General features: G+C 47.5%; 1 protein-coding gene across 1 annotated transcript in view; it reads left to right on the top strand.

Moving 5' to 3' along the window:
• The window catches only part of TMEM255B (transmembrane protein 255B), a 42,483-nt gene that overhangs the window by 15,395 nt on the left and 12,171 nt on the right, over positions 1-14,917 (top strand). Inside the window, exons 4-5 of the mRNA XM_037125681.2 lie at positions 9,426-9,515; positions 14,827-14,907. Coding sequence (XP_036981576.2) covers positions 9,426-9,515; positions 14,827-14,907 — 171 coding nt within the window. The remainder of the gene's footprint in view (positions 1-9,425; positions 9,516-14,826; positions 14,908-14,917) is intronic.

Consider the following 14,917-nt stretch of genomic DNA (forward strand, 5'->3'; position numbering starts at 1 on the left):
ATCTCTCAAGCCGTTTCATTGGGTGGGTGATGTACCATGGGTGCCCTTCCTCAGAATGGTGGAGGGGGTCCCTCCCCAATCCCATGAGGGTTTCACTGGATAACCCATGACCCTGCTGGTGTCTTTCCCTACATATCATCTCCTCCTCTTTGACCTTGACTCTCATTATTACTTCAATATCAACTGAAATCCTTCTTGGCTCCATTTCCTGTCTCCCTTCACCTGTTTCTCTCTGTGATGATAAGCGAGCGAGGTCCTGCCACAGGCCACTGATCATCACAGGGATGCCATTTCTGTGTCCTATAAGAATACTTAGTAGATTTGATAAGAACAAATTATCCTCGGGAACATATAGAAGTGTTTGGTCTTCTCTCGAATAATGAAAACCCTCTATCTTAATAGAACAAGGCAGGTTCTATTTCGGACATGTGTGGTCTGCTCTGAGGACAGAGGGTGCGGGAGACAAGAAAAGAGCCACTTCCAGCTCCCTCTCTCCTTAAGTAGAGTAGAGCCTTTGCTTTACTCCTATCAAGATTTCCACCTACAAGTTCAGGCCATCATCGCCCCCTACTGGGAGAGCCTGGAGAGGTCAGGATGCATTGCAGACTGTCCTCTTCTCTGGGTGCTGAGGTAGGGAAAAAACACTTAATGAGTGCCACTCCTCCCGGGGTTCCTGCCAGCGGACCTCGCTCCCTCTCTGCCTCTGCGCCTTTCTCATCTCTATCTATATTGGCCTCTCTGGGGTGCTCTGCCCCCCACCCCCTCCTTCCGTTTTAGTGAACTCCAGTTCCTCCTTCAGATCTCAGCTAAATGTCAAGCCCTCAGGAAACTCCCCTAACCTCCTGGATTCCTACTTTTAGAACAAGTAGCCTTCCTAGCACTCACCTGTTTATAGAGACATGTTCCCTGAGGTGTGAATCCAGTTTTCTCACCACCCAATGGGCACCCACACGCGTTTGTTTAATGAATGAATAAATCTTTGGAAGACATGAAATTTAGGTGGAAGTTGTTGCCGTGCTTTTGGCTGCAAATAACAAAAATCCCTGCCTTGACTGGCAGAGACTGCGAGGATTTGTGTCTCTTCAAGACATCCAGAGTGGGTAGTTTCACGGTCGGCTGACTCAGTGGCTCAGTGTGTCCTGAGGACCTACTTCCTCTCTTTCTGTTCTGTCCTCCTTCCGGTTGTCACCCTCCAGAGGTAGCAGCATCCAGATAAGGAAGCAGATGGTGCCTTCCTTTGATTCTTTCTTATGAAGGAGACCACCTTCCCAGAGTCCGTAACAGTCTTTCCCTCTCATCTCATTGGCCAGGTCTACGCTCATTTTGAAACCCACCCGGGTCATGGGATTATCTCACCAATAATAGGCTCACTTAGGAGCTGGGTGGGGTAATCGCCACAGAGAGATAGGATAATGTGGAAGTCAGGGACCTGAACAAAATCAGCCATAGTTACCAGGAAAGAAAAGAGGGGTGGATGCTGGATGGAAAGCCAGCACGATTTCCTGCCGAGATCTCTCTTCTTTGAATTGGAAAGTCCAATTTCAGGCAATGGATTATATCACTCGTGTGTCTGAAAAGATGCATCTCAATTCAACAATAGTTATCAAGAGCTTACAGGGTACCTACCACAAGGGACCCAGTCTCTGCGCTACAGTTTTAAATTTTGATGCAGTCCATTTTTTCTATTTTCCTTTTATTACTCATGCTTTTGTTGTGAAATCTAAGGATTCATTGCTAAACTGAGGTCATGAAGATTTGCCCTTGTTTTTCTTGCATCTTTTAGTTCATTGATCGGTTTTTAGTTAATTTTCGTATATGGTATAAGGTAAGGGTTCAGCTTCGTTCTCCTGCCATGTGGGTATCCAGTTGTTCCAGCACCATTTGCTCGGGAGACTGTTCTTTCACCCCATTCAATGGTCTTGGCTCTCTCATTGAAAACTAATTGGACATAGATGTTTGGGTTTATTTCTGGACTCTCAGTCCCAATGACCAGTAGACATTGATCTAAATGTCCAGCCTTCTGCCAACACCACACTGTTTTGATCATTGTAGATTTCTAGTACTTTATTGTAATCAGAAAGCATGAATCCTCTGACGCTGGTTTTCTGTCCAAGGACTGTTTTGTCTGTTCAGGGCCCCTTGCACTCCGTATGGCTTTTCCATTTCTGCAGAAAGGCCACCAACATTCTGCTGGGGGTGCCCTGAATCTCTAGATTGCTCAGGGAATATTTCCATCATAACAATGTTAAGTCACCCAATCCATGAACATGGGAGTTTTTCTATTTAATTAGGTCTTTTAGAATTTCTCTCAGCAATGTTTTATAGCTTTAAGTACAAATCTTTCCTCTCTTCAGTTAAATTTGTTTCTAAGTATTTGAGATTTTTAGATGTTATAAATGGAATGCTTTCCTTTAATTTTCTTTTCAAGCTGTTCATTGATGGTGTATAGAAAAACCATTCATTTTTGCGTATTGATCTTGCGCCTCGCAGCTTTGCTGGATTCATTTATTATCTGTAGTAGTTTTTTGTGGATTATTTGTTATTTTGGTGTTTTATATATACAGAGTCATGTAAGTAGAGATAGTTTTACTTCTTCTTTTCCAGTGTGAGTGCCTTATTTTTCCCCTGGCAAGGACTTCTAGGACAATGTTGAAGAGCAGGCATCCTTGTCCTTTCCTGGTATGGGGGGAGGGGAGCTTACAGTCTTTTACCATCAAGTATGATAACAGCAGGAGGTTTTGGTAAATACCCTTAATCATGTTAAAGAAATTCTCTTCTATTTCTAGTTTGCTAAGTGTTTATATCAGAGAGGATTTAGATTTTGTGAAATGCTTTTTCTTCACTAATTAAGATGACAATTGAGGTTGTTTCTTCTTCATTCTAGTAACGTAGCATATTACATTAATTGAGTTTCTTGTGTTGAACCACTCTCCCATTCCTGGACATGGGGTACGATCCTTCTAACGTGGTATGGTATTTGGTTTGCTAGTATTTTTTGAGGATTTTCACTTTCATATTCATAAGGGATCTGGTCTGCTGTTGGCCCTTTCTTCCCATAGCTTTGTCTGACTTAGGTGTCAGGGTGGTGCTGCCCTCATCCAATGTCAGGAAATGTTCCCTCCTCTTTATTTTCTGGAAGAGTTGGAGTAGGATTGATGTAATTCTTTAAATGTTTGGCAGAGTTTACCAGTGAAGCCATCCGGTCCCGGGCTTTTCTTTGGTGGGAAGTTTTGGGTTATTGATTCAATCTCTTTACTTAGAGGTTTGTTGAAATTTTCTATCATTTCTAAAGTGAATTTTGGTAATTTGTGTGCTTTCCAGTAATTTGTCCATCTCATGTAGATCATTGAATTTGTTGGTGTATAACAGTTCATGGTATTTTCTTATAATCCTTTTAATTTCTGTAAAGTTGGTAGTAACATTCCACTTTCATTTCAGATTTCAGTCACTTGCTTTTTCTCCCATTTTCTGAGTCACTCTGGCCAAAGACTTGTCAATATTGTTGATCTCAAAGAATCAATTTTCAGTTGCACTGATTCCCTTTGTTGTTTTTCAATTCACTATTTCTTTTAAATCTGCTTTAACCTTTATTATTTCCTTCCTCTTGCTGGCTTTGGGTTTAGTTTGCTGTTATTTTTCTAGCTCTTAAGATATTAGGTTAATCTGAGATTCTTTTAAAATGAGTATTATGTGTCCCATGAGTTTGGCTGTTTTTGTTTTTATTTTTATTACTCTCAAACTCTTTTTTAAATATCCCTTGTGACTTCTTCTTTGACACATTGGTGTGTGTTTAACTTTCACATATTTGTGGATTCTTTATTTTTTCATCTGTTATTGATTTCTAGCTTTGTCCACTGTGGCTGGGAGGAGGAAAGGAAGCAACAAAGATGAAGATACAAAGGGTAGGGGTGAAGGTGGAGGAGACAGAGTACAGGGGTGAAGATGGGGGAGACGGAGTGCAGGGGTGAAGATGGGGGAGACGGAGTGCAGGGGTGAAGATGGGGGAGACGGAGTGCAGAGGGGTAGATGGGGGAGGCGGAGTGCAGGGGGGTAGATGGTGTGATCTGAGCTCTGAGACACTTCCCAGTTCCTTAGTTGCGGTAGCACCACATCAGATGGAGTAAACAGGGGACAGGAGGAAAGCAGGAGAGAGAAATTGTAATGAGCTAATATTTCTACAGTTGTAGAACAGTAGCCACATACCATTTGCTAAATAAATACAGTTGTTATCCTGGAAACTGTGAAGAAAGTGTTTCCATAGGAGCCTGATCAGCCCTGTGAAATGCTGCTGACAGATTAAGTCGGGTGAGGCCCGAGGCTGGACCGAAGATTTACACGGTGCAGGTAATCGATAACCTTGACAAGGTAGCGACCGAAGTCGAGTGTGCAGACAGCGATATCAACAACCCTTTGGAGGAGTTTAATGGGAGAAGAAAGGTGAAGGAAGAGGAGCTCCAGGGGAAGTGGACATTGAGAAAACGGTTTTGTGGTTTAAGAAAGGAGGGGTTCTGGCATGTCTGTGGGGAAGGAAAGTCTAGCAGAGGGTGAAGACAGGACGCTGTGGGAGAGAGGGCAGCACAGGGGGTGCGGTGCTTGTGGGGGGTAAGAGGTGCGGAGCTGCTGGTCCGGCAGGCATGCAGGCCTTTGTCCCTGCTAACGGGGGACAGAGTGTGGGGGCCCGCACAGGGCTGGACGGTGTGGTCACATCTTGTACAAACTCTCTTCTGATGGCCTTTGCCCTCCCAGGGAGCTGAGCATGTCGTCACCTGCTGTTGGGAGGAAGGGTGTGAGGGCCTGGTGGGAGGAGCAGGTAGGGGTGGGTGTGGTCCTTAATTGAGGGAGGACAAGTTTCCATGCTCACCTATTCAGATTTCGAGAAATTGGGGAGCTGGGTTTAATTCAGTTTGGGTTTTGGCAAATGAATTTAAGAACTTGAGAGAAGAGCAAGGGGTTGTGGGTATTCACAGGGATAATGACTGACCAGGGTCTGTAGGCTGGGACTGCACACACAGCTGAAATACGGTAACCAGGTGGTGGGACCAGGGCAAAGGGCCGGAGCGGGAGGAGGGCCAGTGCCTACGTGGCGGTGCTGCGTGGGCAGTAACATGACGCAGGCCGTGTGGCCCGCGCTGAGGGGCTGCATGCTGAGGAAGATGGTGATTTGGGCTGGGGACTGAGAGCCAGGGCAGTGGAAAGGTCATTCTGGGCCTCAGAGTCACCAAGAATTATGGCTACAGTCACACTGGTGAGGGTGACCATGAGCCAGGAAAGAGGGAATGATCTGGAGGTTGGTGAATGACTCAGCCTCCAGGAGACTGAGTCAGGGACATGGACTGAAAAGTCTGGGGTCTGGGGGAAGAGGAGAGAAAGGTCTGGGCAGTGATACGCGCCCAGGCAGAGCCAGGCCTGTCCCCTGGCCTGGGGACCCAGAGTGGAGCCAAAGGGTCCCAGTCACAGCTGTGGGAGATGTTACAGAGGGGCTGAGGGTTTATGGGGTTTCACCAGCGACCACCCCGGAGGGCACAGCAGAAGGTTTCAGGAGGTTGGTTCAGAAAAGAGAAGAAGGGGATCATGGGAATGAGGATGCACAGAGTCCGGACCACCCCAAGTGACAGCCTTCCCAGTCACAGGTTCTCACCCTGTTTTCTTTCAATCTTCTCTTATCACCACAACCTTATCTATCTATTTGGTGTTTGTTTTTTTAATCTACCTTCCCTGTTGAAATGCAAATCTGTGAGCCCAGCAGAGATTTGAAGGTGACCTCCTACTGAATAACCTGGTTGTCCTTCTCCCAAGAGAGAAGACCCCCACATAGTACAATAAAATATATTTTCAACCTCATTAGAGAGCCTTTTGGAGTTGCTAGAGTAATAGGCAGCTTCTGTTTGCAAAAGCTACGCGTTCTGGCAGTCCTCACATCCTACGGAAAGTGATTTGGTTTGCATCTTTGGAGAACCAATTGGGTTCCTGCTGTGTGTATTGTTCTGGCTTTGTATTGTCAAGCTCACCCGTAGCTTGAAGGAGAGTTAGTAACACCTGGGAAGGAGAGGAGTGGCTGTGGCACAAAACCCAGCTCGGGTCCTTGCTAAGGGGCAGCCCTCCTGTTGCTGATTCTGGCAAGTTTTCCATTTCCAGCCTGGAGAGCTGGAGGAGAGAATTTCCAACATGGTTCCCAACACTATTGCCTAGACCCTGGCGTTTATGCAGCTAAGAAGTTCTTGGGTAATATTATGTGTGTGATCTTGTTAGCACTGAATTCATCACAAGTATAATCATGAATTCACCCTGCAAGTGGCCTTGCTCATGAGAAATTTCACTTTTGCAGGGGTGATAGGAGGAAGGGCAATGGGGCAGAGCCAGCTGCAAGTTGATGGGGACATTGAAATGGTGGGGTCAGTTTGTACAAGACCAAATCAGACATGTTTATAAATCTAGACAGTGGAGGGAAGTCCTGCACTGTTAAAGGATACTTTGGAGATTTTATGTTTTCAATGAGATTCTGGATGAAATCGGGTGCAGGCATAATGTGAGGGTCTCTTGGCTGTGCTGGCTCTGACCAGGCAGGGCTGAGCCAGAGCTGGCTGCCTGGGCAGGACGCGGAGTGTGGCGTTCTCTGAGGAGTCGTCAAGTTGGTCCATCATGACATAAACTCACCGGGCAGCAGCTTCCGGCACAGCTCTGGTGGCCCACTCGTGTGGGAGAACTAACTGGGTGTCCGTGGGTCCGTGTAGTGCTACCTCTGAAGTTTGGCAGGTGCACCCCGTGCTAAAGGAACTGGGAAACTCCAGAGTGATTTTATTCATCTTTGAGTCTCTCCTCATCTGCCCTTTTAGGCTGCTAATTCTGTGCAACAAGAATCGGGGGTACCCTTGTGGAACAGAGTGCCCTGTCCCTCCTATGTAGCAACACTGGGTTGAGGGGCCTTCCAATTAATCACAGAAGCATCCCTGGGAGGAATAATGGGGGCATAACACCCTTCTCTCCCAGCCAATCTCAAGGGCCATGTGGCCTTGGGATTCAAGGCCAGTATGAAAGAAAAGCATGAACCCTGGGGTTTAGTATTTCATCTTTGACAGGTGTCACCGAGTGAGGACAAAGAACATCCATCTGGGAATGGCAGGAAGGTCAAAGAGGAGGCAGGCTGGGAGGACACAGCGGCCACATTAGATGCAGGCTTTCCCCCACCCCCTGCTCCTGAATCTTTTTTATATGTTTTTTTATAATAGCAATACAAATGTAGAAAAGTACGGTTAGGTATGATTCCTTTACAAAACTCTTTACATCTTAATCACTTTATTTATATGCAATAATTTCATAGGGGAAGAAGCCATATGGATTTTCCTTTTCTCACTGAGGTAAAGGAAGCATTTTTGCCTTTGGCCGTATTTCCCCAGCATGGCTGAACTTCAGATGTTCCTACCAGTGTGCTTCCTACCGGTTCCTTAATGGTAGGAAGCACAGCTCCTGGCCCGCACAACTTCTGGAGGAAATTCAGCTTATTTCTCCAGGGATAGCTCAAGACCTTGCCTCATCCTCAGGGTACGGCGGGTCCTCCCTCTTCATGCACATCCGGAGCTCTTGGTTTACACCTTTTTCCGTGGTTGTCACCTTGGGCCACCAGTTCTTTATGGTGGGAACCCCACCCCACTCTGCTTCTCTCCAACATCCGGAACAGCTACCGAATCCGTACAGAGTCAATCAATTGCTGGTGCTAACAGGGCCACCACACTGTAGAAAATCCAACAGGAAATCCTTTTTTGTTGTACAGACCAAGGCTTATACAGGCACAGATCCCCTCAGGTAGTCCCCAAGTTCTCTCTTAGTGAATTCATCATAAAATGTCATCTTCTGTGAGGAAAGGCCAAGGACATCTGTCGGTTTTGTCACCTCTGCACCCAGAGCACCTAGACTGGCTCAGGTATCCAGAGGCATTTATTCAATTCCTTGATAAGTCATAACCAGCACCTTTTTTTCCAGGTGTGGAAACAGGGTCAAAAAGGGAACCAGTTCAGAGATCCCCCGAAGGACCCAGGCAACAGCTCTGATTTGCAATGCGGGGCAGCGGTTTGCATTCGAAGCCACATGTGGGGGCTGGAGTGGGGGTGCAAGGGGAGGGGCTGCATCCGCGGCTGGCCTGAGAGCCATCCCGCTGCATCTGACCTTGGAACGGCAGCTGGGGACGGGGCCTCGGGGCTCTTCATCTGCCCCTGGAGCAGCCCCAGCGAGTTTCACACCAAAACCGAACTCAGACTTCTGAGGCGTCATACTAGGCAACGTTTCTTACCTACTCCCTACGTTTTGTTGAACAAGTAAACAGTGAATATTACCAAGGATGGAGAGGGAGGGGGCCATATGGAGCACAGCGACCAGTGAGCCTGACTGCATCGTTAATGAGTAACCCAACCACAGAAAAGAACCAACCTAAGCCATGTAGAAAACAGGTTTTGACGGAGCCTGAGGACACAAAGAATGCAAATACTACACCCTAATTAGTGGCTTGCTTTTCATACAGTCTGGGTTAGTATGTACACTGTGGATCATGATAGCGGGGTTCTTGCTGCTGGAGAGAGAAGTTATGATGAGGAAGGTCACTGATGTGGTTTTTCAAAGTGTTGGAATTGAGGGAAGGACGTATGGGAATTCTTTACACTATTTTTGCTATTTGTTTTGGTAAGCATGAAACGATTTCACAAGAAAAAAATTCAAGAAATGGCCGACAACTTTAAGATAAGATCGATCCTCAACCTCACTAATAACAGAGAAATGCAAATGGAAATAACAATGAACCTCTTTTCCCCCATCGGACTGATAAAACAAAAGATTAATAATATGAAGTGTTGTTTGGGATGGGAGGGGATGGTGTCGGGCTGTTGGAGGGAGGGAGTCGGGCTGGCAAAGCCCCTTTATGGGACAGCGTGGCCTCTTGCTCAGATTCTGAACTGCAGAGACCCTGAACGTATGCTCTCCAAAAATAAGGGTTCTTGAATGTTCCAGGAATTGACCCTACTCATACATAAGCCCAGACTTTATATAGAGAGAAAATTCAGGGTCTCTGTAGCAGAGTGTGTAATAGCAAGAAATCGTGAACCATTTCAATGCCCGTTGTAGACACTGGTTAAATCATCCCTGATTATTCGTGAGGATCGTGGGGAGAGGCAGGGGAGTGAAAGTTCTCCCCCAGCCACAGAGCAGCCTATTTACTGTGTGAAATAAGATCATCAAGCATGAGTCTTGCAGGGGGTGAAATCGGTCCCAGGGTCTGTTTTGGGCTCAAAGTCATTGAAGACAGAAGGTAGGGGTGAAGAAGTGAGGATTCTGTGAAGGCCCAGCTAATGTCAGCCTGGGACTTGAACTGGTGTGTATGTGAAAAAAGGCTTTCGTTTAACCTTGGACACCCACACGCTCCTTTTGCTTTCTGCTTCCAGTTGGTGGCAGCCATTGTGTTCATCAGCTTCGGCGTGGTGGCCGCCTTCTGCTGTGCCATCGTGGATGGTGTGTTTGCTGCTCGGCACATAGTGAGTTCCATCTTTTTAATTCCGTGCTCAATCGCTCTCCTGAGTTTAGGAGATCAACATACAAAAACAGTGTCCCAGAGTGCAGAGACCTTCACCGTTTCTGTTTTCATCTGTGTCTGTCAATTGATGTCTTCCCTTCTCTCGCTTTTCTTCACCTCTTGCACACACACACACATCATCATCATCATCATCACATCAGATAAAATCAAATTCTTCAGTTTTCCAAGTAACTTTCCTCAGGTCTTTCTTTAAATTTAACAAGATGAAATACATCCTGACTCATGATGTACCAGATTTTATCATTCAAATCTCTCTTAGAAGATTATGACAGAATTTTCTACCTTGACACTGTAGCCTGAGAAACCCTTTAGGTCCCTCTAATGGGGCAGGTGCCTGAGATGGAAGATTCTATGAACAGTCACAGTCTCATGCCACCCAGTGATGTTTTGGTCTATGGCGGATTTGAATACGTGATGATGGCCTCATGAAGGAGCTGGAAACTTCTTATCACCTGGTGACGCCATAACCACAGTGCAATGAGTTACTCACATGTTTGTGCTGATGCCGGTGTAATCAGCCCACTGTGCTGCCAGCTGTATGAGTAAGACAGAGAAAAACACAGCAGAACCTTCCAGGGCGGGCCTGCTGCTGTGGAGTCAGCTGGGTCTGTGCAGGGGCCATGGAGAGGCCCCAGGCTGGGGTTGAGAGGACCCCCTGGAAGAGGCGGAGGCCTTACACGCCCAGCCAAGGCCAGAACTTGTGCCATGATTGTCCTTCTAGGTTATTCATTGTTTACCGAACACATATGTACATTTACAGCACTTTTTAGGAAAGTGCGTATCCTTTGTCCCAGGCTACTGTTTCTTGTTTCTCATTTTTGGAAAGATAATTGAACTATAAGTCTCTGGCCAATATTTATTGTCATACTTCTGGCACTCTGCTTGGTTACAACAAAAAGCATATTCTTTTTTAAAAAATATTTTATTTATTTTTAGACAGAGGGTAAGGGAGGGAGAAAGAGAGAGAGAAACATCGATGTGTGGCTGCCTCTTGTGCACCCCCCACTGGAGACCTTGCCCACAATCCAGGCATGTGCCATATTGAGAATCGAACCAATGACCCTTTGGTTTGCAGGCTGGAGCTCAACCCACTGAGCCACCCCAACCAGGACCAGAAAGTATATCCTTTGATCCAAACCTGATTTCCCACCTTGTGCCTAAATTACTGATGAGGACATGTTGCTTTGGTGTTGGACCGTCATACCTGCATTTTCTCAAATGTCACTCAATCAGCAAATATGGATCGAGGGCCTCACCCAATCCATATGGGACTGGGGATGCAACAACGGATGAGCGTTGGCTTTTTCCTCCAAGAGCAAGCACCCTGGCCCTCACATCATGCCAGCTGGAGGTTGGTAACCCCAAGGTCTTCTAAGGAGGAAATCCCATGTCTGTCCTCAGAATGCTGTTGTGGGCACAGTGCCTCGGAGACAGACGTGTGTGGGTGTGCAGTTAGTGGGTAGACCTGGAGACCTGCAGACAGGGGCATATGAGTGACGCCACCTGACCCCCAGCCGACTGGTTTCCCTGCTCAGGAGGTTCCCTCTTACCACACAGACCCTGAGAGGCTGCACAAGGCAGCCACGTGAAGCCCCGGTGGGGCCACTCAGGATCAGTTAGTAACAACACTGTCAGTGACAACTCTGACCATGAGTTTGCCGATGCCACACAGACCCATCCCTTTCTCTCAACGGGAGTGGAGAACAACGGGCTGATAAAATTTCTTATAAACATTTTCAAAATGAGATCATCATTGATGTGTTTACTTTCCCAACCAGACTGAAGGCTTGGGTCTGGCAGGTGGTTTTGGAAACCCTGGTTTTGAAGGAAAAACCAGCCTTGCCTTCCTGAGAGAGCCGGTTCTTCCTGACGGTGCAGGGGGCGGGGAGCTCACAGGGGCCCCAGCCGCCGCAGGTGGGGGTCCCGGCCCTGTTGCTGCGTGCGGCAGCTTTTCCCAGGCCTCACCCCCCACCAGTTCACATCTGGGGGAGATTGCCTTCAAAACCAACGGTTTCCCAGGCAGGCGGCTCTCCTCCTTCCAGCACTGCAGAGGCCTGCTGCCACCTCGGCCCTACCTTGTTTCATGGATGGATAGGATTCCTCAAAGCAACTCATCATTGCAGACAAGTATAAATGCCACTAGATACAATTCCAGGCTCCCTTGTTCCAAATTGGCTGGATACCTCGTGAAGTGGAATGTGAACCCTGGGAATCAGAAGGTCATTGCTGGCAGAAGATCTGTCAGAAATGATTAGCCCACTTACCTGTTCCCACCCAGTCAGGCGCTGGGTTCACAGTTCATTGCAGGAGAAATGGGAAGTACAGGAGTCTGTAATCCTTGGCTGGGCCTCCTGTTTCAGTTCCAGGTGGACTCGTCTCTAGCAGAGCAACTTCATGGCCTCCCCAGAGTGTTTTAGTGGCTACTTTAGGGCGTTTTCAGTGACCAAGGGCACAACGCCAACATCGGGGACACAGTGTCCTCTCGCCTCCTGGGCGGCTCCTCGCTCCTTTATTCACCTCACAGCCACCTACCGAGGTCCTGTGTCTCTGCCAGGCATGCATTGGACCAGTGGCAGCTGGCTTCTCTGGAAAGGGCCAGGGAGTTAACACATGAGGGCTGTGTCCACGTAGCGTCTGTCACGGCTACTCAGGCCTGCTGTCCAAGCACAATAGCAGCCACAGACAATATGTGGACAAATGACGGTGGCTGTGTGCAATAAAACTTTATTTACAAAATCAGGTGACTGGCCAAGCCCTTTGGGAGACACATAAGGTTTTCGCTGAGTGTTAACGACTTACAGTCTGATGATTCATGTGTTGTCTTAGAATAATTTATATGTGATGGTTAAGAAATAAAACTGTGTTCAGTGGTCTTCCTGAGCACCTGATGTCCACTTTCTTAATCCATGACACCGACTCCGGGCTTTCTCCCGGCCCAGAGAGGGTTACGGTTCTCCCCCCAAAACACAATTTTCAATTTCACCATAAATTTGAAAACTAAGTTTGTGTGATTTGGCTGGGACTCAAATAGGTTACAGTTTTATTTAACTCAAACGAATAAGGATTATTTCATCCTGATTGAATAGTAATGATTAGACAGAACCACTGGTGCTTCTGTTTTAGGAAAAGAATTCACTAAAATGTCCAAGTTTTAAACCAAGTTTTCATCACTGATTTACTGTGACACTCAGCTGGGAGTTGATTATGTTCTGGAGCTGTTCTGGACTAAATATGTGTGTTCCCTCCCTCCACAAAAGCTGTGTATCGAAGCCCTAAGCCTGGTGTGATAGTGTTGGAGTTCAGGCTTTGGGGAAGGGATTAGCATTAGGTGAGATTGTGAGCATGGGCCCACGATGAGATCGGCGCCTTTATGAAAAGAGACCACATCTCTCTCTTCACCATGTGAGGACACGGCAAGAAGGCAGCCACTTACGTGACGGGAGAAGGTCCTCCCAGGACCTACCCATGCTGGCACCCTGACTTCCAGCCTCCGGAACTGGAAAGATTAAAGTCTGTAGTGTAAGCCATCCGGTCTGTGGTATTTGTCATCGCAAGCTGAGCCGACTGAAACAAAGCTAAAGGTAAAATGTGCTCTCTCACACCTGGGCAGAAGGTGTGAAGGTGACCTCTGAGTGACTCGTGAATCTGGACACTTTCAGCGAGGCACCAGTGTTCGGTCTGGAGGAACATTTCCACATGATCATAGGCATGAAGAAGAGCGATTGTTCACAGGGTCAGTCCCTCAGAGCTGGAAGCTTGTCACCTGCTCATTGATCGATGCAGTCTCGTGGGTTGTGCTGGTGCTGGCCTGACTCAGTGGGGAAGACACTGAGCCCCAGCTGCTGATGAAAGAGCCTTGTTGGGATGACACCCAGGAGGTGACGGGAAGAGTGGAATCGGGCAGGGGGGCCGCCAGCAGAGGGTTCCCAACGCTCGGAACTGACCCCGATCCACAGACTCACCGTCCTCCAGTGCCACTCAGCCTCCCGTTCGTTCCACTTTCCACCATCTTCTCTGTCCCACAGACACTTCCCTTGCTCCGCTGTCTGTCTCGCTGCAGGAAGGTTGACTCAATGAGGACAGAGACTCGCTCCATCCCCCGCCCCTGCTTGCTGTGGCATCCAGAATGGGCCTGGCATGTAGTGGCAAAACCAGCCCGTCACCGCTGCTGCTTGGAGGAACACATGCATGACTGTCCTTATCGGTTGCCCTTGATAGTTTTTCATACTCTTTTCTTAGGTCAGAAGTAGGACTGCTTTGAGAAAAACGACTAACACATCAAGTAATAAAACCTAATATAGTCATTGGGATTCTAACTCATTTATAATGTACAGATTATATAGTTTTATGGCATTTTATAGCTTCTGTGTAGCTCTGGCTGTTCTCTGCCATAGAAATTATAAGCATTTTCTAATTGTCAGTTTTTTGGTCTGTCTCCTTCACTAATCCCCTACAGGCAAGCCCTATACCCTCATAATTTGACTCTGTGTCTGCTCCATGAAGGTTGAGGAGGGACTCTTGGATGAATATTTGCACGGGGCCATAGCTGCACACTTGGGTTGTTGGTGGGTGGATGGATGCACCGGGGGGCGTTTGAATGGATTGGGATGATTGGATGGATTGATACAGAAATGGATAGATGGAGGGATAAAAGGACGGGTGGATGGATGGATGAAGGATGACTAGATGGGGAGAGGGAAGGAGGGAGGGAGGCGGAGAGATAGACGAATAGATGGATGGATGGAGGGAGGGATGGATGCATAGATAATTAAATGATTGATTAACTAGATAGAGGGTTGGGTGGATGGATGGGTGATTGGCTGGATGAGCGAATTAATCTGAAGTGTATCTTGCTCTCTGCCCAGTGGAAATATATATTTTGGTTTCAGGGAAAGAGATGGGAGCCAAGGGGTGTTGAAAGTTGTAGGACTGAACCTCAAAAAGTCATGTACCCACCTCCCTTCAGCCTCCCCGTGCTGGCCCATGAGAGACAGAGGGTCAGTCCAGCCGGCAGCACCAAGGGCCTGCTCCCCTGGGGCACTTGACTCATCTGCCTTCTGCATGCAGGAGCTGGGCTGCTCTGGAATGCGCTGTAGTACTTCCTGCTTTGGGCTCTCCAACTGGCAGTCTGTAGTTGGTTTGGGCATCTGTCCTTCAGAGAGATCTGAGATTGGCAGACAGGTTGGAAATCGCCTCTGACCACTCCCGATTTAGTGATGAAACTTTACCGTTCCACGTGTGTTTGTGTCCAGGAAACAAGACCCCTCACCATGGGAAGGTGCCAGTTTTACTCCAGCGGGGCAGGGTACTTGCACGATATCTACCAGACGGAGGTAAGCGAGA

Source organism: Artibeus jamaicensis, unplaced genomic scaffold (genome assembly GCF_021234435.1).
Source record: "Artibeus jamaicensis isolate MK-2021 breed Jamaican fruit bat unplaced genomic scaffold, CSHL_Jam_final scaffold_833, whole genome shotgun sequence".
Taxonomy (NCBI): domain Eukaryota; kingdom Metazoa; phylum Chordata; class Mammalia; order Chiroptera; family Phyllostomidae; genus Artibeus; species Artibeus jamaicensis.